At 33.0% G+C, this 19,966-nt stretch overlaps 1 protein-coding gene and 1 long non-coding RNA gene across 2 annotated transcripts; one reads left to right on the forward strand and one right to left on the reverse strand.

Moving 5' to 3' along the window:
• Positions 1-9,984: 9,984 nt before the first annotated feature.
• LOC141638865 (protein yippee-like) lies at positions 9,985-15,394 on the reverse strand. The gene is made up of 5 exons (XM_074448055.1): positions 15,137-15,394; positions 11,972-12,015; positions 11,133-11,241; positions 10,996-11,051; positions 9,985-10,499 (listed from the first exon to the last, which is right to left on the reverse strand). Exons 1-5 carry the CDS (start codon positions 15,230-15,232, stop codon positions 10,403-10,405), a joined length of 402 nt encoding a protein of 133 aa, XP_074304156.1. The 5' UTR covers positions 15,233-15,394; the 3' UTR covers positions 9,985-10,402.
• A 2,599-nt stretch (positions 15,395-17,993) lies between these two features.
• Positions 17,994-18,634, forward strand: LOC141638870 (uncharacterized). Its single transcript, XR_012542281.1, has 3 exons — positions 17,994-18,079; positions 18,158-18,273; positions 18,545-18,634. It is a non-coding gene; the product is annotated as an uncharacterized LOC141638870 (long non-coding RNA).
• Positions 18,635-19,966: the final 1,332 nt, after the last annotated feature.

A 19,966-nucleotide genomic window follows, 5' to 3' on the forward strand; every position in this document is an offset into this window, starting at 1 on the left:
AACTTTTGCTGGAGAGTTGGTCGATCGAGTGGTTTTAATCCACTCGATCGAGTGGTTTCGTCATTATGGGCTTTTAATCAGTCCGTGTGATGTTTTATTCCGCAAGCTTTAGTTTCTTTTCTATTTAAACCTATGTTAACTAGGTTAAAGGAGGATCTTTTATTATATTTTTACTCTAGCTTTCACAGTAGAAACTTTACTACGTAACTTTTATTCTTCTTCACTGCTACTTTACTTTGGGGTTATTATTGCTCGGATTCAGTTGTTCTTTACGCCGGATTCGCATTGATTGTAATTCCTTCTCTTCCTTTATTAATAATAATCATTTGTTTGCTTTAATTTCTCATTTATGTTCTTATTTTCCTTTGCCCTAATTTTCATTATTGCGAGTTTTTGTTTATTCATTATGTTTTCTCTTTGGAACCTTATTTCGTTAGTTTAATTAAGAACATGAGTAGCTAAACTCTTTCATGTTGGGATTAGGGAATCTGCGGTAGAAAGATGACGATTTAGTAGATGAATTAGACGAATTAATCATGAGACTCTGTCACTATAGCAATTTAACTGTAATTTCCTACCTAGTTGAGTGCACGCTTCTTTGTCAACCTTTAATCTGGCTAAAATTAATCCTGGATCGAAAGATTGGACTAAATAGGCCTGCTATAAACAGTAGACTACCCTAATGAGGACGAAAGTTAAGTTAGTGGTATTTTAGGATAGAAAGTGGACCGAAAGGACCTTTTAACATCCGTCTCACATTAGTTCGTCTGAATCATTTACAGCTGAGTTATTGGACTACCGTAGTGAACCGAAATCCCGACATGTCCCTCTCTTCTTGATAGTTTAAATCGTATTTTATTGCCTTTACTGCTCTTTATTTTATTTCTCTTCCCTTCAAATCTCGTAGTTTAGGATCAAATTCAACCAACCCCCAATTGTTACCATAGGATTAGAATTAGACAGCTATAATTACATTACCTCCCTGTGGATTCGATACTCGACTGCCTCTGCTACATTTTAGTTAAGACCGTTAGGTTTTATCTTTGATAGGGTTGCGATAGCCGTGTCATGCAGCAGCAGTAATGGATGCAATTGAGTACTTACGAGGCTTCTTAGGGACATGGGCGGTACGCAAGCTTTCAGCAGCTGCATTGATAGCAGCCTTCCTTGACATCCTTCTTATAGAAACACCAATTGAGGGCATGCTTAATGAAGGTGCAACACTAGGAGACCCTTTGAGGATTGATGCATAAGTTCTTGAAGGTGTGCTTGATGTGTTGGAAGACATCCTTGTTCTTGAAGTTAACTTGTTGTAGAGATGAGAGGTAGAGGTGTTCACGTCGGGTTCACCAAAAATTTGTAACAACAAATTTTGTATTGCAATAAAATTGTAACACAAAACAGATAGGCAAATGAGTTTATATAATATCAGAAAGTTATGTATACAGCCTCTATTTTATCCACTGATTCTACAACAATATTAAAGATATGAGTCTACGATCTACGAGGCTCGTTTACTTGACTTTAGCTTCTTGAGAGGGTCGCGTTGATTTGAATCTCTCTTCGATGCTTGAATTTGATTTGAGTTTGATTTGAGCTTCTTGAGAGGGTCACGTTGACTTGAGTCTCTCTTCGATGCTTGAATTTGGTTTGAGTTTCCTTGTGTAGACGGCACGATTTTATGGTGCTTGTTGTCTACTTGCCAAGGAGATTTTTAGAGAGAAGTTGAGAGCTTTTGATGCCTTTCTTTCTCTAACTTTCACAAGTGGTTTGTCTCAAGTGATTTTTCTCTCTTGTAAAGTGATTTTTTCCACCTTGAAATAGTGGGGAAGTCTTTTATTTATAGAGATTTCTTCCTTGGTAAATGGACTTGAAGTTTGGGCTTTGTTTGTGAGCTTGACTTCTCTTTTGGGCCCAATTGACCATACTTTTGGTTTTAGAGCCCAAATAATCCAATTGCAATATGGGTCGATCCGGTTTCCGTTAAGCGGGAGAAATATAAATAAATTAAGCTAAACTTTGATATTAACTTAAAATAATTTATTTTGTTTTATTTTCGGCACTTTAATAAAATTTCCGTGCCTACAGTTGTACTATTATTTTCACTGATTTATGCTTTCCGTGTTCGCTTAATTTTATGTAGAATACGACTCGAGAGAGCGAATCATGGAAGGCTCGAGTTTCAAGTTCATCTTCATCCGGTATGCTTAATTGTTCATTTCGGTTACGGTTGAGATATGATATTTCTTAGTACTCTTCCTCATTTTTCCATTTCGATTAAGATATGTTTGATTTTAATTAACTTCGATCCCCATAAGAATAAACGGATATTGCCAACTACCTTGAATACAGTGTCTAATTGGTCTTGATACAATTTATATGTATCGTTACTCTTCTGATACAAGATGATGGATGCCTTATTATTTTTACCATAGGAATTGTTTTAATAAATGATTTTCCAAAAAATTGTCAATACATGCTCAATTTTTGCATTTGCTCCATATGATATAAATCATAGAACCTAATATAAATTTTTTTTATTTGAATACCAATGACTTCCTCCAGTTAGTCATGCCTATTCATGCATAAATTAGAACCTTGGTATATGCATTCATGATTTATCCTGCTAATGTGTTTTTTTATAACATAGATATGCAAGCATAGTTTTTAGTTACATTATTTTAGGATATTGGTTCTATGCTATGTCTAGAATAGAGGATATTGCTATGCAAATAATTGTCGTACTCCATATTTTTAAACACATTAACGATTTTTTATATTAATGTGCATCGTGCACGAGTTTTATACTAAGGTTGCAGGTGATGTTACAAAACATGTACTACTTTCGTCTTAATCATTTGCTTACCTTTGATTAAAATACCCTTTACAAAGAATACATAATATAAATAAATGAATGATGTTGAGGAAGTATGAATTCTTTGAGCATATTGGTCAAGAGATATACACAGCAATTGAGTATTCCCACTAGAGCGAAAATTGATTCTAATGTCTAAGTAAACATTTACAAAGTCGTGGCTTATTGACTCTACTTGGTTCGTTAGCCACACAATCTAGCCCATTCTTAATGCCAGAGTCTTAGTTAACACTTAACAGGGCATCTGTGGCGGCTTAGGCAAATCAAATATATTGAGTCTTACCGATATATTTTTTGCTTTTAGTGTCAAGTTTAGTAGTTATGGAGTAGTTTTTTTAGACAACTTGATTTAATTTGATGATCTCAAATTGGAGTACAAGTGACACTATTGTTATTCTTTTCTAATCTTTGTAATTATGCTTATTGTGTAAAGATAACCTTAATACGAGAGATTTTCAACTTTAACGAAATATTGCAGGTCATGAAGGTTGTTTGTTCTAGTGTTTGATTACTACAAAAAAACTACTCCCTCCGTCACAATCATTTGTTTACCTTTGATTAACATACCCCTCCTAATGAATGAAAAAAAAAATAAACAAATGAATGGAACGGAGGGCGTATTTTTTTAGTCCATACAAGCATCTCCAACAAGCACTAGATGTAGTAGGATGTTTTTTTTTTTAATGGGCATAATAGTTAAAAGACTCAGTGATATATAGTTGAGTTTAAAAAATGTTTTGGGTTGATCGTATGCTAAAAATAATTTTATTTCGTTTCATTTATTATTCGCTTGAAGTTTCTTAATAATAATGTCTTGTGTACGAATATCATGAGCAGCCCATTTTTTAGGTTTAATAGAAATGAGTTATAGTTTTTAAAAAAAAAAATTAAAACGGAATTGAATGTCTTCCATCATTAACATCTGCAATATTCATTACACATTTTTTCCAACTTCAATAGTTGATGCATTGATGATCAAATTATACATTTGAGGGATGATATGTATCGCACAATTTATCCTTTTAGTTCTCTTTTTTTTTAAGTATTGGCCTTGTGATATTAGCCAAATAAATTTCCAACTATCCTTGCTAAAGAAATAATACTCCGTACAAGCTAACTTAAGTTGATTGTTTTGGAACTACTCCCTCTATTCAACAATTATCACCCCATTTCTCCAATTTATGTGAGGGGTATTATATTCAAGTGGGGTAATAAAAGTTGAATAGAGGGAGTATGTATTAGTAAGTCTAGGTATTTTGAAGAGTTATATTTATAAAATATGCAACTTTGATCCATGCATTATTAATGCACTAATTGGTTGATATTTTCCCCTATACAGAGCACTTATAATAGGTTGGATTTATCTTGCTTATCTTAGTGTTGTAGCTGCTCTTTTAATTAAAGGTTATGTAATCTTTATGTATGGCTTTGTAGTGCTAGATCTAGATGTGAAGTGTTTGGTGCTACCTAGTCGAGTAGCTTACTTTGTATTGTTTACAATAATGTAAGTTATTCACCTTCTGTCAAAAAAAAAATAATAGGTTGGATTTTAAATTTTTGTAGCCTCAGAAGATGAACTGAAGACTACCTTAGAATTTGTTTTTAATGTATCATGTGGAATATAATCTCTAATTGATTCGATGTGACATTGAGCAAAGGAGTCCATTGACATGAGATATTCAAGGAAGCTCGGTGGGAAGTACAAGCAACACTTCTTGGATGAGAAGTAAATGTTTTGGCCGTTTGTTTGCAGTAATAATAGTCATATTATCTCCTTGGTATAATTGTCACTAAAAATAGTAGTAGATGATAACATGACAAATTTAGGATTTACAAGAATTGGGGCTATGTTATATTAATGGGATGTTATAACTATATAGAGGAACAATTCTTTATTTTTTTGCTACAATATATTTGAAAGGGAAATTGCCATTATCAAGTATTGTAAATTTAAACTAAAACAATATTATAACTTTACAGTGATTTTATCTATACTCGTGCAACTTTGCACGGGTTTTAAACTAGTGTAATCATATATAAGAAAAGGTAATAACAAAGATCCATTCCAAAAATGTAGGTGAAACAAAATCATTGACAATGTCATAAAAAAAGGGAAAAAAACGTGATTGCTCTTTTATGAACGAGTCTTAGTCAATCATGGACCTTTTGCCACAATTTCCACACACGCCCTTACTCTAAAACACAAAGAAACAAATTCTCTCTTTTACTCTTCCTCTCAAAATTAATCAAAATATCAACAAATTACAATTAAGGATTTTAGTTGTCATATTAATAAGAATTCTAACATCTTTAGTTTTGCATTTAATTGTTTGTATCAAATTAAGTTGAATAAATTAAATTAGGGTTAATAAAATTGAGGGTTATGAAAAATAGGGTTTATAGGGTAGGCAGGGTGGCAGAGATGAGGGGTTGATGGTGGTGAAGGAGCAAGGTTTAATCAATATTTTTTGGTAACTGAAATAGTTTAACTATATTTTTTTAATAATCAAGGTATTTGCGTAATTATTAGGTTCACTTACAAGGTCAATCTTATTTGTTGCAAAACTATATATGATATTTTATCTCTTTTACATTTTAAGCATGTTGCCAAGCTATAATAATTATCGTCTGTATATATTATTGTCTTAAAAATCATGCATAAATGCACGATATCTACACTAGTTGGCTAATTAAAACATAACAAAATTTTGTTACGAGAAATATAACAAATCACCCCCATAAGTTAGATATTATATGTAATAAAGCCTTTTAACTCATAAACTAGTTTTGGAGCCCGTGAAAATCACGGGATCGTTAATAATTGATTGTGTTTAAGTGTTTAATTTGTGAATAACTTATATGGAGTAGTCCCCCTCTCAATCATTTGTTTAATTTTAATTAAAAAACCACTCACAAATAATTAAAAAAAAAAAAGTAAATAAATAAACACGACTGGGGGACCGGTATTTTAAAACAAAAGTTTAATACACCAAATTTTTGATTCTGGATGGTACGCAAACCAAAATGTGAATAGCTTGGTTGTTTTGAAGTGAGGACACAATCCGTCAAATTGAATTTTCGAGTACTTCTGGTCTTATGGACAATCTTGACGCCATAGAAGTATTGGAACATGAAATTGCGCTCCATTGTCGTCCCTTGTTTTCAAAGGACGGGTAATGTTGGTTTCGACAACCTGGTATCAAATAAGACAATATGAATTGGTATTTTGATGAGATTTTATAGAAAGAAAATCAATGACTCTCAATTTTCTCGTTTGAGTTGCTAATGATTCTTCAATTGCCTGTTCAATTAATGGTTCTTCAATTGTCTCTTTAATTAGCGATTCTTCAATTGTCTCTTTATTATTTAACCATTGCTTTGACCGGCTTAAAGATTATAGAATATGAATGGTTTTTTTCACCAACAAACATTGCATTTTGCCTCTTTATTGCTTGAATGAAGATATTGTTTTTATTGTTGTTTTGGTGCATTTTAAAGTACTTGGTCCTATGTTTATCTTGCAAAGAAACGGTCGTGAACTTTTATGTGACCAACTTTAACAACTATTCCAAATAATTCCAAGGAAAGATTACATATATTTAAAATATCACATTTTGTGTTATAATAATATACTCCGTAGTATATATAAGATTAGATATGGGACAAAAAGTAAGAGAGTAAAGTAAGGATCAAAACTTTATAGGTGAACTCTAATAATTATTATTATTAGTATAAGATGAGCAAAAATAATTACACATTGGAATTGAAACAATGAATTGGAGAATAAGAATCGTTTTCTAACTAATTACTATTTATGCATATTATAACACTATGATAAGATCAAATTGACATGTGTATTGTAATTTGGCTAAAAAATTTGATTTGTAACCTGTTTGACAAAGTAAAAATAAAACATAAGTGTTACAAAGGAGACTAAAGTGTATGAAAGAGTGAAGGACAATAATGCAACAACATGTCATTAACTTATTAAAGATTTTTGCTACCATTCGATATTTTTAATACACCATTGTAGAAAAATGAAAAACTGACAAAAATGAAAGAGTCATCCAAACCAAGAAAAAAATCTGTAAAGAAGATCCATAGCCATTATTTCGAATCTCGTGCATTGTTATTGATATGCGAGTATGTCATCCTCTTATAATATTAATACAAACACACACAAAAAAATAACTAATAAAATTCTAATTAATTCAAAACATAATAAAAATAAAAAGTGAAACAATTAATTTAGTTCTCATTGTATAGTTTACCTACCAATTTTTTGAATAAAGTTGAAAATTCATTCTCCTGCAATATTAATATAGACACAAAAAAGTGACTAATAAGATTCTAATTAATTCAAAACATAATAAAAATAAAAAGCGAAATAATTAATTTAGTTCTTTAGCTATACCTTACCTACCAATTTTTTGAATAAAGTTGAAAATTCATTCTCCTGAAATATTAATACAAACACAAAAAATAATAACAAATTAATACAAAACATAAGAAAAATGAAAAATGAAACAATTAGTTTACTTTTCTATGTATACTTTAGGTGCTATTTTTTGAATAAAATTGAAAATTAGGGTGAATATAATAGGTATATATATGAAAAATTCTATTACAAATTCTCTCAAAATTTTATGAATGAAAGAAAAATAAAAAAAATATGGTACATAAATAGGATTATATATAGTAATGATGAAGGGAAAGTTAAAAGGTCATTTCATTAAATAAAGGAAATAATGGTATTAAATAAATAAGGTAAATAAATAAATAAATAATTATGAGAGGAGATCAATGGTTTACAATTTTTTTTTCTTTTTTTTTTGTGTTTATCCCTTATATTTTTTTTTTTAACTTTTTTTAGCTTATATTTTTTAATTTTCTTAAATTGGTAATCCATATCACTTTTTTTTACCATGTCACATTAAAAGTTGTCACACCACAATTAAACTTGCAATGTCACATTTTTTTGTTAGCCTTTTAATAAGATTTTATAGATAGAAACTATTATAGGTTTTATAGCCATTATACAACCATAAAATCCAATATTTTAATTTTATTTTTAATTTATTTTGTGGTATTATTTAATTAGATAATTGATTGCCGAAAAACTCAAGAGGTGAATTAAATAGGAAAAAATGTTAATGAAAATTATTGGTGTTAACTGTTAAGTAATATAAAGAGTTTTAATCAATTTATTAACATATTATATTATAAAAATTGATTAAATAGAAAAAAAATTAATTACTTTGGTGGGTGTTAAGTATTATGAAGAGTTTTAATCAATTTATTTCCGTGTTTAATTAAAAAAAAATGAATTAAATAGGAAAAAATGTTAATAAAAATGGTGGGTGGTAAGTAATATGAAGAGTTTTAATTAATTTATTAACATATTTTATTATAAAAATTTCAATTTTAATTATAAATTATAAATTTTATTAACATGTTTTATCACAAAAATTTCAATTAAAATGTCAATATTAACTATAAATTATGAAATTTTGATGTAATTTCTAAGGTTACATAAATTTGGGAAAACAATATATTTAGTATACAAAAATCATTTAAGAATATAGATAATATCTTTTAATATTATAGATAATTGAACTAAATTAATTTATAGATAAATGAATTAAATTAATGCCATGTAATAATAAATTAATGCCGGTTAACAAAATGAGCGGAAAAAAGGGGATTGTCGTTGTCGGTAGGAACAGTGATGATAAGAGACGGGGTAATTAGGTATGAATGTGTATGTGGCATTTGGGTTATGGGGTTGAGGTGGGCTTCAAACGTCTGCGTGGCTTTTTTTATCCTACGTGGCATTGTCTACGTGGACTTAATTGAACATTTTAGGGTAGCATTTTAATAGTATTTATAGATGTAACAAATCACCCCCATAAGTGTAAACATATCTAATTTATAAGAATGAAATATACTAAATTAAAAATTTTACTATTATTGAAAGTCAAAACTATTGATTAGCCCGTAATTAAAAACTCCTGTATCCATTTAATTTCGTCATGTCAACCAAACGACACCTAAATCCTTAAACTCGTAACTATTAGGAAGCATGTTCAAATATTTTTTTTTTTATGAAATTTATTATATATTTTGGTGAAAAAATATTCAAAATATGAGATTTTTTTGTGAAGTTACAATGAAAAACTACGTGACCGAATTTTTGTTTAAATTAAATCTGGTTCACAAATTTCATTTAATATGTAGAAATATATTCTATTTAGGGGGCGTTTGGTTAGAGAAAGGAAAAGGAAAAAGAAATTATAAAGGGTAAGAGGGGGAAAGGTAAGGGATTACCTAAAACTTAACTACTTGTTTGGTTACATCAAGAAAATAAAGTGTGGTGGATTGTGGTTTGTTTGGTTACATCAAGACTCGCTACCCCAAATTCCAAAAAATAAAGTGTGGTGGATTGTGGTTTGTTTTGCCGTTTTGGTGTGTGGGTGGTGGTTTAGGTGGGGTAGTTGTGGTGGTGGCGATGGTGGTGGTGGGTGGTGGCACTGGGGTGGTGGTGGCACTGGGGTGGTTGTGGTGGTGGTGATGGTGGTTGTGGCGTCATGGTGGTTGTGACGGTGGTGTTGTGGTGGTGGTTTATGTAGGGTGGTGGTAGTGGTGGTGGTGGTGGTGGCGTCTTGATGGTGACTGGTGTGGTGGGAGTTACAAGTGTGGTGGTAGGTAAATAAGATGGTTGAAGGGTAACAAAGAAAATCAATAACTTTATTTCCCTTTCCCTTTCTTATAGACCTCCAACCAAACGCCCCCTTAATTTTTATATATGGATATAGACATATTTAAAATGGTTTTATAATTGAAAATAATAAGATTTAGTTAAAGAAATGGTAGAATATTTAATTTGTGCTTAATTGCACATTTTTGGAAAATTAGTAAGTTATGAGGGTTCTCTACTAATGAACGCCAAACAAACCTCTAAAAAGATTTTGGTTGAGTCAAAATTTTGAAAATCATTATAATTCAAACATTTTAGAGAAAAAAATACACATATTAGCCAATCTTTAAAAGATTTGACTTGAGTTATTATTATATATTGCTTTTAGAGATTTGGTAATGTGTATATTTCCTTTTAAGAATGTTTGAAATAATAAACCATGCTTTCCGCCTATTAAAATCAATTCTAATGAAATCAGCTTGTTGGAATTTCACAGTAAACTAAATTAATTGCAGAGCCGTGTTAACAATTGTGTGGCTCACGCTCTTGCTCATGTCTTTCCTAGAATTCCTGGTAAAACTACTTGGTCGGATTTACTACCTCCGACGGCGAATGCTGTTGACATTTTCGATTTGTCATTAATGAATTAATGCCCTTCGGGGCTTTTCCTCTTAAAAAAAAAAATTAACTGCAAATGCTAAGAGCCTTAGTAGAATGCAGGTGTAGCTACAATGCAACACTTGCCTGATTCATGACCTACAACTTACGAGAGATTCCTGAGTACCATCATATCATGTTGGTTAATGATTCAAAGAATGTACAAAAGAGTCCTACTGTAAATTGACTTGAGCGTCATCTATGTCACTTCCGAGTTGAGCTTCATGATTGAATACATATTCATTTCCACCCGGTCCGATCACCTGATATCTGTCCCGGCAATAAACTCAAGCATCAACCATTTATAAAACTCACAATTCAGTAATTAAGGCAAGAAATTATTAATTGCAGCTCCTACGGCCACATCAATTTTTATTTACAGTTGTGTTGAGGTATCTTATTGTCTCTGCATGCGCCCAAATATCTCACGTTTCGAAATATGACCTATAAAGAACATCATAGTACCTTACCTAGACTAAGTATAGCTTCTAGTGAAAAGACAATGAGAATTAGCAAAGTGTAATATAGTATACTTAAGCTAGGTTTCACACAGATAAAATCAATATCAGAAATATCAGACCTCAGCCATATGATGAAACACAGAGCCTATAGTTAGTTTTGGACCAATTCTCTTTCGTTTAAATCAGAAAACGATAAAAACACAGGCGTGACAAACGGAGGAGAAAGTAACGAGGTCTTTAGTGCAAGCAACAGCCAAAAAAACTTGCAAAAGAACCTGTTTAAAGTCTCAAAATAATTTACAGACCTCTCTAGAATGAATTTGCCTTCCTTGTACTTCTGACTCTTCTCATGTGCAGACTCCTGCAACAAATGAGAAATGTGACTGTTTTAAATAATGTAGTAATGTAATGGGGCCAGTTAAATTGCAGGAAATAGACTTACATATTTCCACCCTACAATTGAGCCACAGCCAACACAGAATATGTCAACTACCGTGTGCATCCCTGTTAGCATAAGGCGTTGTTCTTTGTCTCCTGTGGTGATGTTCACACTGCAGTAAGGAAAAATTATCAATCACACGAATCCCCATAATGGATTTAATTAAGACATGATTTATAGGGAAAAAGGAAGGGGAGGAGACAATTTCCCTTATTGAGTTAACAGTCTGGTTGTAGGAAAATGGAGAGGAGAAAAATGGAGGGATCCGTTTTTCTCCCTCCAAGCCAAATCATATCTGTGCAACATAGGAGGGATTTCGAATGAAATCATCACTGCTTTCTACCCTCCCACTACTACTCAAAATTCCCTATAAGTGCCTCAACTTTGTAAAAATTTCTGAGACGTGATGCGTGGACGGTGGGTCTCACCAATGAAGTAGTGATTTATTTGCTCTCCAATTAAGCAACAAAAGATGCACAAAATAGAGAAGTAATACCAAGAACGGGCCAAAGCCGAAAAAATAGGGGAACCCCAGAAGATTAGATGTTGTATTTTCATATCCCAACTCCCAAGTCCTAAGAAAGCCTCAAGGTGTTAAGGACTTGCAAAATACTCAAATCTTCAAATAAATTTCAAGCAATTGAATTTTCTCTGGCCCTCTATCTTGAGTTCCCTCGAAGGGTTGTTAGGAACTCAAAACCATTCTATAACAGGAACATAATTACATCGTAGCGACTAGCGGGCCTTACGGCATTCGATTTCTGACAGCGACTATACTATTGTTAACAGCAGCTAGTGAGTGATTATTTGAAAATAAAAATTAATAAAAAAAAAACACGTACACTTTATCAAACAGATATGCTTTCCCATGTCTGCAATGGAATGACTGATACAAACACATGAAAGTTGTGGTGAGACGAAACGCTTCAGATACTAAATTCCATTGACTAAATTACAAGGGGAAAATGATACTCGTATTAGATTATTATAGTAATTGCAATTTTCACAAAGTTTCAGGGACTAGTTTTGTAACTTCCTACAAAGGTAGTATAGGCAATCAATTTTCAAAATCAAAATACTTGTAAATTACTAGCATTCCTCATTTTCCTATTTAAGAGCATACAACATACGAAGTAAGAAGAACTGGAATGTAAGAATAACTGGAATGTATGGCTGACTTCAACAGGGACAAAGTGATTGGCAATCGTGATGTTAGAAGTCGTTTCGCTTCATTCCGAAAGTCATGTTAGAAATTAAAATAATTCCCAAAGACAAACTAGTGAATACTACCTTAAAATGTGGTACCGGAAAGTAAGAAGTATGTAATTAAGAAAACAATTGAGTACGGCATTATATCAAAAGTCACAATAAACCTTGACAAAATTCTTATATGGAACTGGCAGATATACATATGATGGACTATTTGAAAGTTAAAAAGCCTTATTCCTTCGCTCTGCTAAACATGTTAAAATTACTCCACGAGATATAAACAAAACGATAAGCTAGAAGCCCATAGAACACCTAAATCATCAGCCCACTCAAGCATACGGAGTAACTTGTATAAGCATGCAAAAGAAGATGCTTATCTTGTAACACATGCTTTGACCACATCACATCCCGGCGGTTGCACATACGAAATCAAAATGCTGAAGAGAAATCTAAAAGGTGTATAGAGGTCCCTTCATTGAAGTTTGGAAGCCTTTATACTCGTGTGTTTATAAAATAAAACTTGATATGAACTATAACCAAGACACCTATCTGTCACCAGCACATTTCGCAAGTCACGGCGCGTACACACTAAGAATAACTAAGGTACAATTCCGACAACTAACTCTACCTAGAGCTTTTATATTCCCTAGGATTAGGTCTTCTAAGGCAGACGCCCAAACCCATGTAGTTTGAATTTTACATTTGTGGTACATGAGTTAATATGATATGTTACAGCTTAATACCAATGGTGGATCCATGTGGTCTAACATGAAGGTCATCATGCAACCAAAGTTTTTATTTCCTCTTTTAGCAATTTGTCCTATTTTGGAGTACACAAGGTACTCCCTCCATTCATTTTTATCCATATGTTTGTTTAGAAAGCTCCTCGCATATTCTTGAACAAACCTATGGAAATCAAATGAATGGAGATAGTATTCTACAAATTTGATATAAGAATGAATGAATTTTATTCAAATGGAACAGATAAATATTCCGTCTATTCAAATCATTTATTTACATATCCCTTTTTTTTTTAGTATGAGCCCTACCTTTCTATTTGACATTGTGTGGAATTGATCATCCACATTCATAAAAAGGTAAGATATAACCCACATGTCATCCTAAAGTAATAGGAAAAATGATTTACTTCACGAATTTTACACCACCACCAAAAGCTACTACTCCGTAATATATAGATCATACTATTGCAATTTATCTTCCATATTTGGCTGATTTATGTCCCATAATCAAAATATTGATGTCATCTTCCATCATTTAGTTCACACCATAACCACACACCTTAACGGCTTAACCACCACCAACGCCACCTTACTCCTTACTCCTGAGTTGTGATGCTCGGACTCTGTGGATCCGGTGGACAGGATCCGGATGTCCCTTGACGGATCCTTCTATGAAAAATCGGATCCTTTGGTGTGAGAGTGTTTTGTTCTTACCCTCTGTTTTGTACAGCAGCCCTATATCAAGGGTGATCTTGACATGAATTTAATGATGTAATAGTGTCTTCACTAATGTTAAACATGAAGAATCTACTTTTCCTTTCTTTTCTTTAATTTTTTTTTTAACTAAAAATCAATTTTTTCAGAAAAAAAAAAAAAAAAAAAAAACTAGCCGAGTCCAAATTTAAATTTGGATCCTCGTATCCGAATCCTTGTTTTTGAGATTTCAAGGATCCGACACTCGGATCCGTACACGTGTCGGATCCTCGTATCCAAGTCCGAGCGGAGCTGAGGGGTCACTATGATGAAACATGAAAGTAATTATTAGGGGAGTAATAGAGCTTAAAATGAGGAAAAAGAGGAGGATATTGGTGATTAGTGGTGGTAGTGAAACTCTGGAAGGTGGAAAGAAAAGGAGATGAAGAAACAGTTATCCCCATATGGGAGGTAGTGCACTACTTATGTGGGAAGCGCGTAACTATTTCCCCATAAAGAGGTAACTATTAACCTATTTTCCTCCCACCTTTTACCATCATTGTTCCTCCATTTCTAATTCATTTAAGCTCTATTACTCTCCTGATAATTACTCCCCCCTAAGCGACCTCTAAAATGATTTGAGTTGACAAACATGAATTGTTACCAGATAATGACTACTAAAATCACTAATGCCATTACTACCCACCGTAATACTCCTATTACATTGCCGACGTGACAATGTTATGTGACTCCTAAACCAGAATAACTCTTGAATGTTGAACAAGAAATTGACTCCATATAGGTCCAGTATCCACATGATCACAATCAAAGTGCCTTAAAACCGGCCGAATCTAATCCAATTCTCATAAGGCAGTAATCATCACATTTCATCTCCCACAAAAAGCCCGTAAACACATACAGTGTATTAGATTATATGCCCACTGAACAACATCACACATTTCCAAAACGCAAATTCTCATTGTAGACGGGCACTTTTCATCTACATTGTAGAGACGGGGCATATGTCGCCATTTTAACAACCAAATGCTACTGGTAACTTTTTATCAAAAAAAAAAATGATTCTATTTTATTGTAAATGGTTAACAATTACTCCGTCTTAAGCTTAAGACGAAAAGTGACCATCGACTTATTGTTTCCAAAAGGGTAGAAAAACTGAACCCAATTTCAGAATCATGACAAAAAAATCTTGATACATGATTTGACATTAATAACAAGAATCAAGCAATTGAATCAATGAAATGTAAGGCAACAACAATTACCCATCACAGATGACGTTATAAATTGAGAAATCAAACATAAGAGATGGAAATCAAGAAAAATATAATAACATACAAAAATGTATACCTTAGAAAGGATATCATCAGCAATGCCAAGGTGGGTATCACAATGCCTGCAACTGTAAATTAAGCCTTCTAATCCGATCAAGAACAATCTTCCCATTTTTTTAAAGAAGAAAACAAGCACGGAAACTTGTATGTATGCGTTATATACGCCTGGTGATTTCCTAAGGGGGTAAATGCATGCACGGTGCACGCGTTTATCAAAATGTTTTTTAAACTGAAATTGGTATCAAGGAAGAAAAATGTTTGCTATGACTGAGGGCGAATCCAGGAATTAATTAAACGGTGGGCTATATACTAATCAATAATTTTTTGGGAAAATGCACGCGCGGTGTCCTTAAAGTTTGAATTTTTTTTAAAAATACTCAATTTTTTGTTCAGGAAAACTTTAAGCGGCTATAGCTCGTGTCTACGAATTCAGAAAGTGATAATTTTTTTTTTCAAATCGATCATCTTTCCGAGAACTACGATTTAAAAAAAAAATGTCGTATTTGGATCCCGTGGCTAGGAGTTTTTGTACGTCAAAGTTTTTTTTACCGTACAAACTTTGAGTGACCATATCTCTTGGTCACGAATTCCAAACACGACAATTTTTTTTTTCAAGTCGTAGGTCTCGAAAAGATAATCAATTTGAAAAAAAAAAAATCGTTACTTTCCGAGCTTGTAAACACGAGTTATAGCCTCTTAAAAATTTCCGGATCAAAAAATTGGGTATTTCGGGCAAAACATCAAAGTTCAAGGGCACCGCGTGCATTTTCCGTAATTTTTTCTCTAGAAATGTAATACTCTCTCAGTCCCGCTTATCTGTTGTCTTACTAGATTTTATGCCCGTGCGATGCACGGTACTAAATAATGTCATTTATTAAAAAATTCTTTAAAGACTTATAATAAGATATATAACGGGAAAAAATAAAGTCGTTTTTTGGTTGGCCAAAAACATAAAACATAAATTTTCATTTGAAACGGACACTTTCAATCTTAAGTTTAACCTAAAATCTCTTTAATCTACCTATCCTCCCCTTAACTAAAAGTGAAGATGAGTAGCTACTATTCACCAATGAATAGTAAATTGCTAATGAATAGTAGATGCACAATGAATAGTTGAACTCTACATGGACGGGTTTGGAGCTTGGGTAGGCGGGTCTGTGTGCTGGGCTCAATTCTTTCATAAAAAATCTCAGGTTCAGTCCAATACTCACGTTGCTTCCTTTTGGGCCTATTTTTTTTTTCAAGTTTCCTCCTCCAACGTTTCCTCCATCACTCCTTTCCCCCACGTCTTTTCCAATTGTTTGTAACGCTCTATTCCACTCCACTCATTCTCGCCTTCTCCTCCATCTTCTGCTTGTCAGTTCTCAGTCCTCAATACAACTCTCTCGGCAAAACCTAGCATCTCACACTCCCAAAAGGTATTTACTTTAAAATCCTAATCCCATTTTCTGTTTTTTAATTTCGTTATTATTATTGTTAGGCGGTACGATATTGATGTTGGTGCTCTGCGAGCTCCGTTTTTGTAGTTTCTTTGCAGTTTAGGCGCAAACAGAGGGAGTGACAGATTGATTTGGGAAAAACAATTAGTTTATGATTCGGGTCTGTATGTATGATTTTTTGTCAGATGTGTTTGATTGCTTCATTTTCCTTCAATCCACTTTCATCTATTTGATTCTCTGATTAAATTGATGCTATTCATAATGTAGCTAACTAATTTTTATTAATCGCTGATTTCTGTGTTAATTGCCGACCAATTTTTTTTTGGTATAAAGATCGGTGGACTCAAATGGAGCGGGTTAATTCACCTCACCGGCTTCACCATTATTATCATTTTAAAATGTCGTATGGTATTCAGCTGATCTTTTTTTTTGAATTTTTGTTTGTGGGTCGTTTGATACCCGCGTACATTGATGTGTGGTTTGATTTTTTGATAAAGTTTGCGGCTTTTTAATAGATTTTGGATAAATTTAGGATATTTGATTTGGGTTTGTATTATTTGAAGTTGTTTGTTGAATTTTGTTATGTTGGTAGTATGATAATCTTCCCATTGTGCTAAAGATGTGAACTTTTTTACATGCAGTGTTGTTTTTAGGTTGATTGTTAGTGTATTGTAGCAAATTTTTGGAGGGTTGACTTGATTTTGTCCTGCTGTTTGAGGGGTTGAATGTGTTTGTTTGTTGATTTTATGGAACTATTGTTATTGTTTGTGAGAAAATTTGAGGTTTGACATGAGTGGATTAGTGATCGAATCAAATCGATTGTCCAACCATAGAATGTTGGTGTTTTGGTTCATGATAGAAAAAATTCTAGGGTTATTTCTAAGATTCAATGTTTGTGGTAGGGTGAATTGGATTGGAAGTGATATTTTTTTGCTTTTTTCATTGATTAAAGATCAAGAAAAGGATTTTTAATGAGTTGTAAGTTGAGGATCCAATTTAGATATTGTTGCATATGATGCATTTATGAGAACGAGTTGTTCGAATATTGTTGAGTTTGCTGCTGATGATTGTTAAAACCCTTGCGGTCCGGTGTTTGCTGAGTCTCTGTTGGGTTTTGATGCGGTTGTTGTGCTATCTGCTGCTGTGAATAACTATTTAGACATTGTTGTTTGTTGTTGCTCTTGGTAATTTTAATGTGTTCTTAGTTAGTTAGTCCACCCGTCTCATTCATTTGTTTACCTTTGATAACTTTCACAAAGAATAAAAAGTAAGCAAATGATTGGTACCGAGTAAGTTTTCATTTTTATGACTTTGAACATGCTCATGATGTTTACAAAATGACTGGCGAAATAGGAAGCTGTAAGTGGTTATCTTACTTCTGAACTGAATGGGACTGTATTCTTGACCTGTACTCACTATTGTTTGTGATTACAGATCGTTATATGGCTCCTGAAGTATTTAAGCATCGGAAATATGACAAAAAAGTTGATCTTTTCTCTTTTGCCATGATATTATACGAGGTAAGCTCATATTCATGATTTTGGAGTGGTAACTGAGTCCCATTCAATTCTATTCCTCATCGTTTTTTAATTTCTCAGATGCTTGAGGGAGACCCCCCAATGTCAAGTTATGAACCTTACGAGGCAGCAAAATATGTAGCAGAAGGTCATCGTCCTAATTTTAGGGCCAAGGGATTTATCCCTGAACTCAGAGAGTAAGTTGAATGTTCACTATTTTATACAAGTAGATATTTGATACTCCTCACTCTTACATGTAGTGCTTAAGAAAGCAAAATTCCGTATTACATGCCTTTGAGCCAATACTACAAGAAGAGGCCTTCAGTCTTGGAATGTTGTTACAAATTCCGTATTACTCGACTAGAAAACTAACCAATAAACAAAGCCATTCAAGATTTCACATTACATCATGTAACTGTTTGAGTTGCGGTTTATCGAGTCTGATTTGTAGTTTTTTCTTCTATATAGGTTAGTTGAGCAGTGATGGGCTGCTGACATGAACCAGAGGCCTTCATTCTTAGACATACTAAAAAGACTTGAGAAAATTAAGGAACATCTTCCAACAGATAATCAGTGGCATTTCTTGCCTGGATGAAATGTGCATCAGTTGCGCAGATATTTGCAAAACACCGTAAATAAATGACAACGTTTCTGATTTCTGGATTCTGCGTGCATGTACATTTAGAAACATGTGATTGCATATGGTAGATTGCTTGGATTGCAATCAGCTTAGCAAGAACAATTTCATCATTCGACTTCACATGTATGATGCCATGTTAAATTTTTATTTCAGTTTTTAATTATTTATAGCTGTTTCACACATTTAGGAAATGATTTTTTCGCATTTGGTACACAACGCAGACTTTCTGTGCAATGCTTACGTTATATATTCATCAAATGTATCGTGCTCATGCGAATTATAGTTGTATGTTAGTTTACTTTGACTTTCTGTGTGCTTAATTTGTAGTTGTTGGAGAAGGCTTTGGCTCTAAACCCCCGCTTTCAAATTCTAGGGTTTGCATATTTTCAAATTTCGACATCTCAAGGTTGATTTTGGACATCTTTACTTGATTTTAAGGGAAATTTCGAAACTTTCATCGGGTTTATCATCTCCTTCGCGGCCGCTGAGCTTCAAAAAAATGTTGGTACAATTTTGCTCATTTTATTACTGCTAATTTCAAGTTAATATAGTTGATTTATGACCAATGTTTGCTGATTCAGGTTATTGTTCGTAAACGGGTTCCAGTTACTTAATTTGCCCTATGATTTCTGGAATTTTTATGGTGTTATGCTAAAGAGTTGTTCGAATATTGTTGAATTTGCTGCTGATGATTGTTAAAACCCTTGCGGTCGGGTGTTTGCTGAGTCTCTGTTGGGTTTGATACGGTTGTTGTGCTATCTGCTGCTTTGAATAACTATTTAGACGTTGTTGTTGTTGCTCTTGGTAATTTTAATGTGTTCTTAGTTAGTTAGTCCACCTGTCTCATTCATTTGTTTACTTTTGATACCTTTCACAAAGAATAAAAAGTAAGCAAATGATTGGTACCGAGTAAGTTTTCATCTTTATGACCTTGAGAGCTTGAGAGCCCTTTTTGATGTTCCAAGAACTAGAGCTTCTCTGCAGGTTGTCCGAAGATGCACAAATTATAAAGAATGCTGCAATTACCAAACTTTTTGAAGCAATGAGAAATCTTGCAACTGATTGTGAGTGTTGTTTAATTAAATAATTTTCATGAATTTTGGGGAAGTTGTGAGAGTAGTTTGGGATTATTAGGGTTTTGTTGGATGAGTAGCGGAATGTAGTTGATAATTTTGTAAGCTTTGTGCTGATTGAAGCAAGTTGTTGGTTTTAATTTTGAAGATTAAGAGAGATATCAGTGAATGCATCTA

The sequence above is a fragment of the Silene latifolia genome, unplaced genomic scaffold (assembly GCF_048544455.1).
Source record: "Silene latifolia isolate original U9 population unplaced genomic scaffold, ASM4854445v1 scaffold_221, whole genome shotgun sequence".
Classification (NCBI taxonomy): Eukaryota; Viridiplantae; Streptophyta; class Magnoliopsida; order Caryophyllales; family Caryophyllaceae; genus Silene; species Silene latifolia.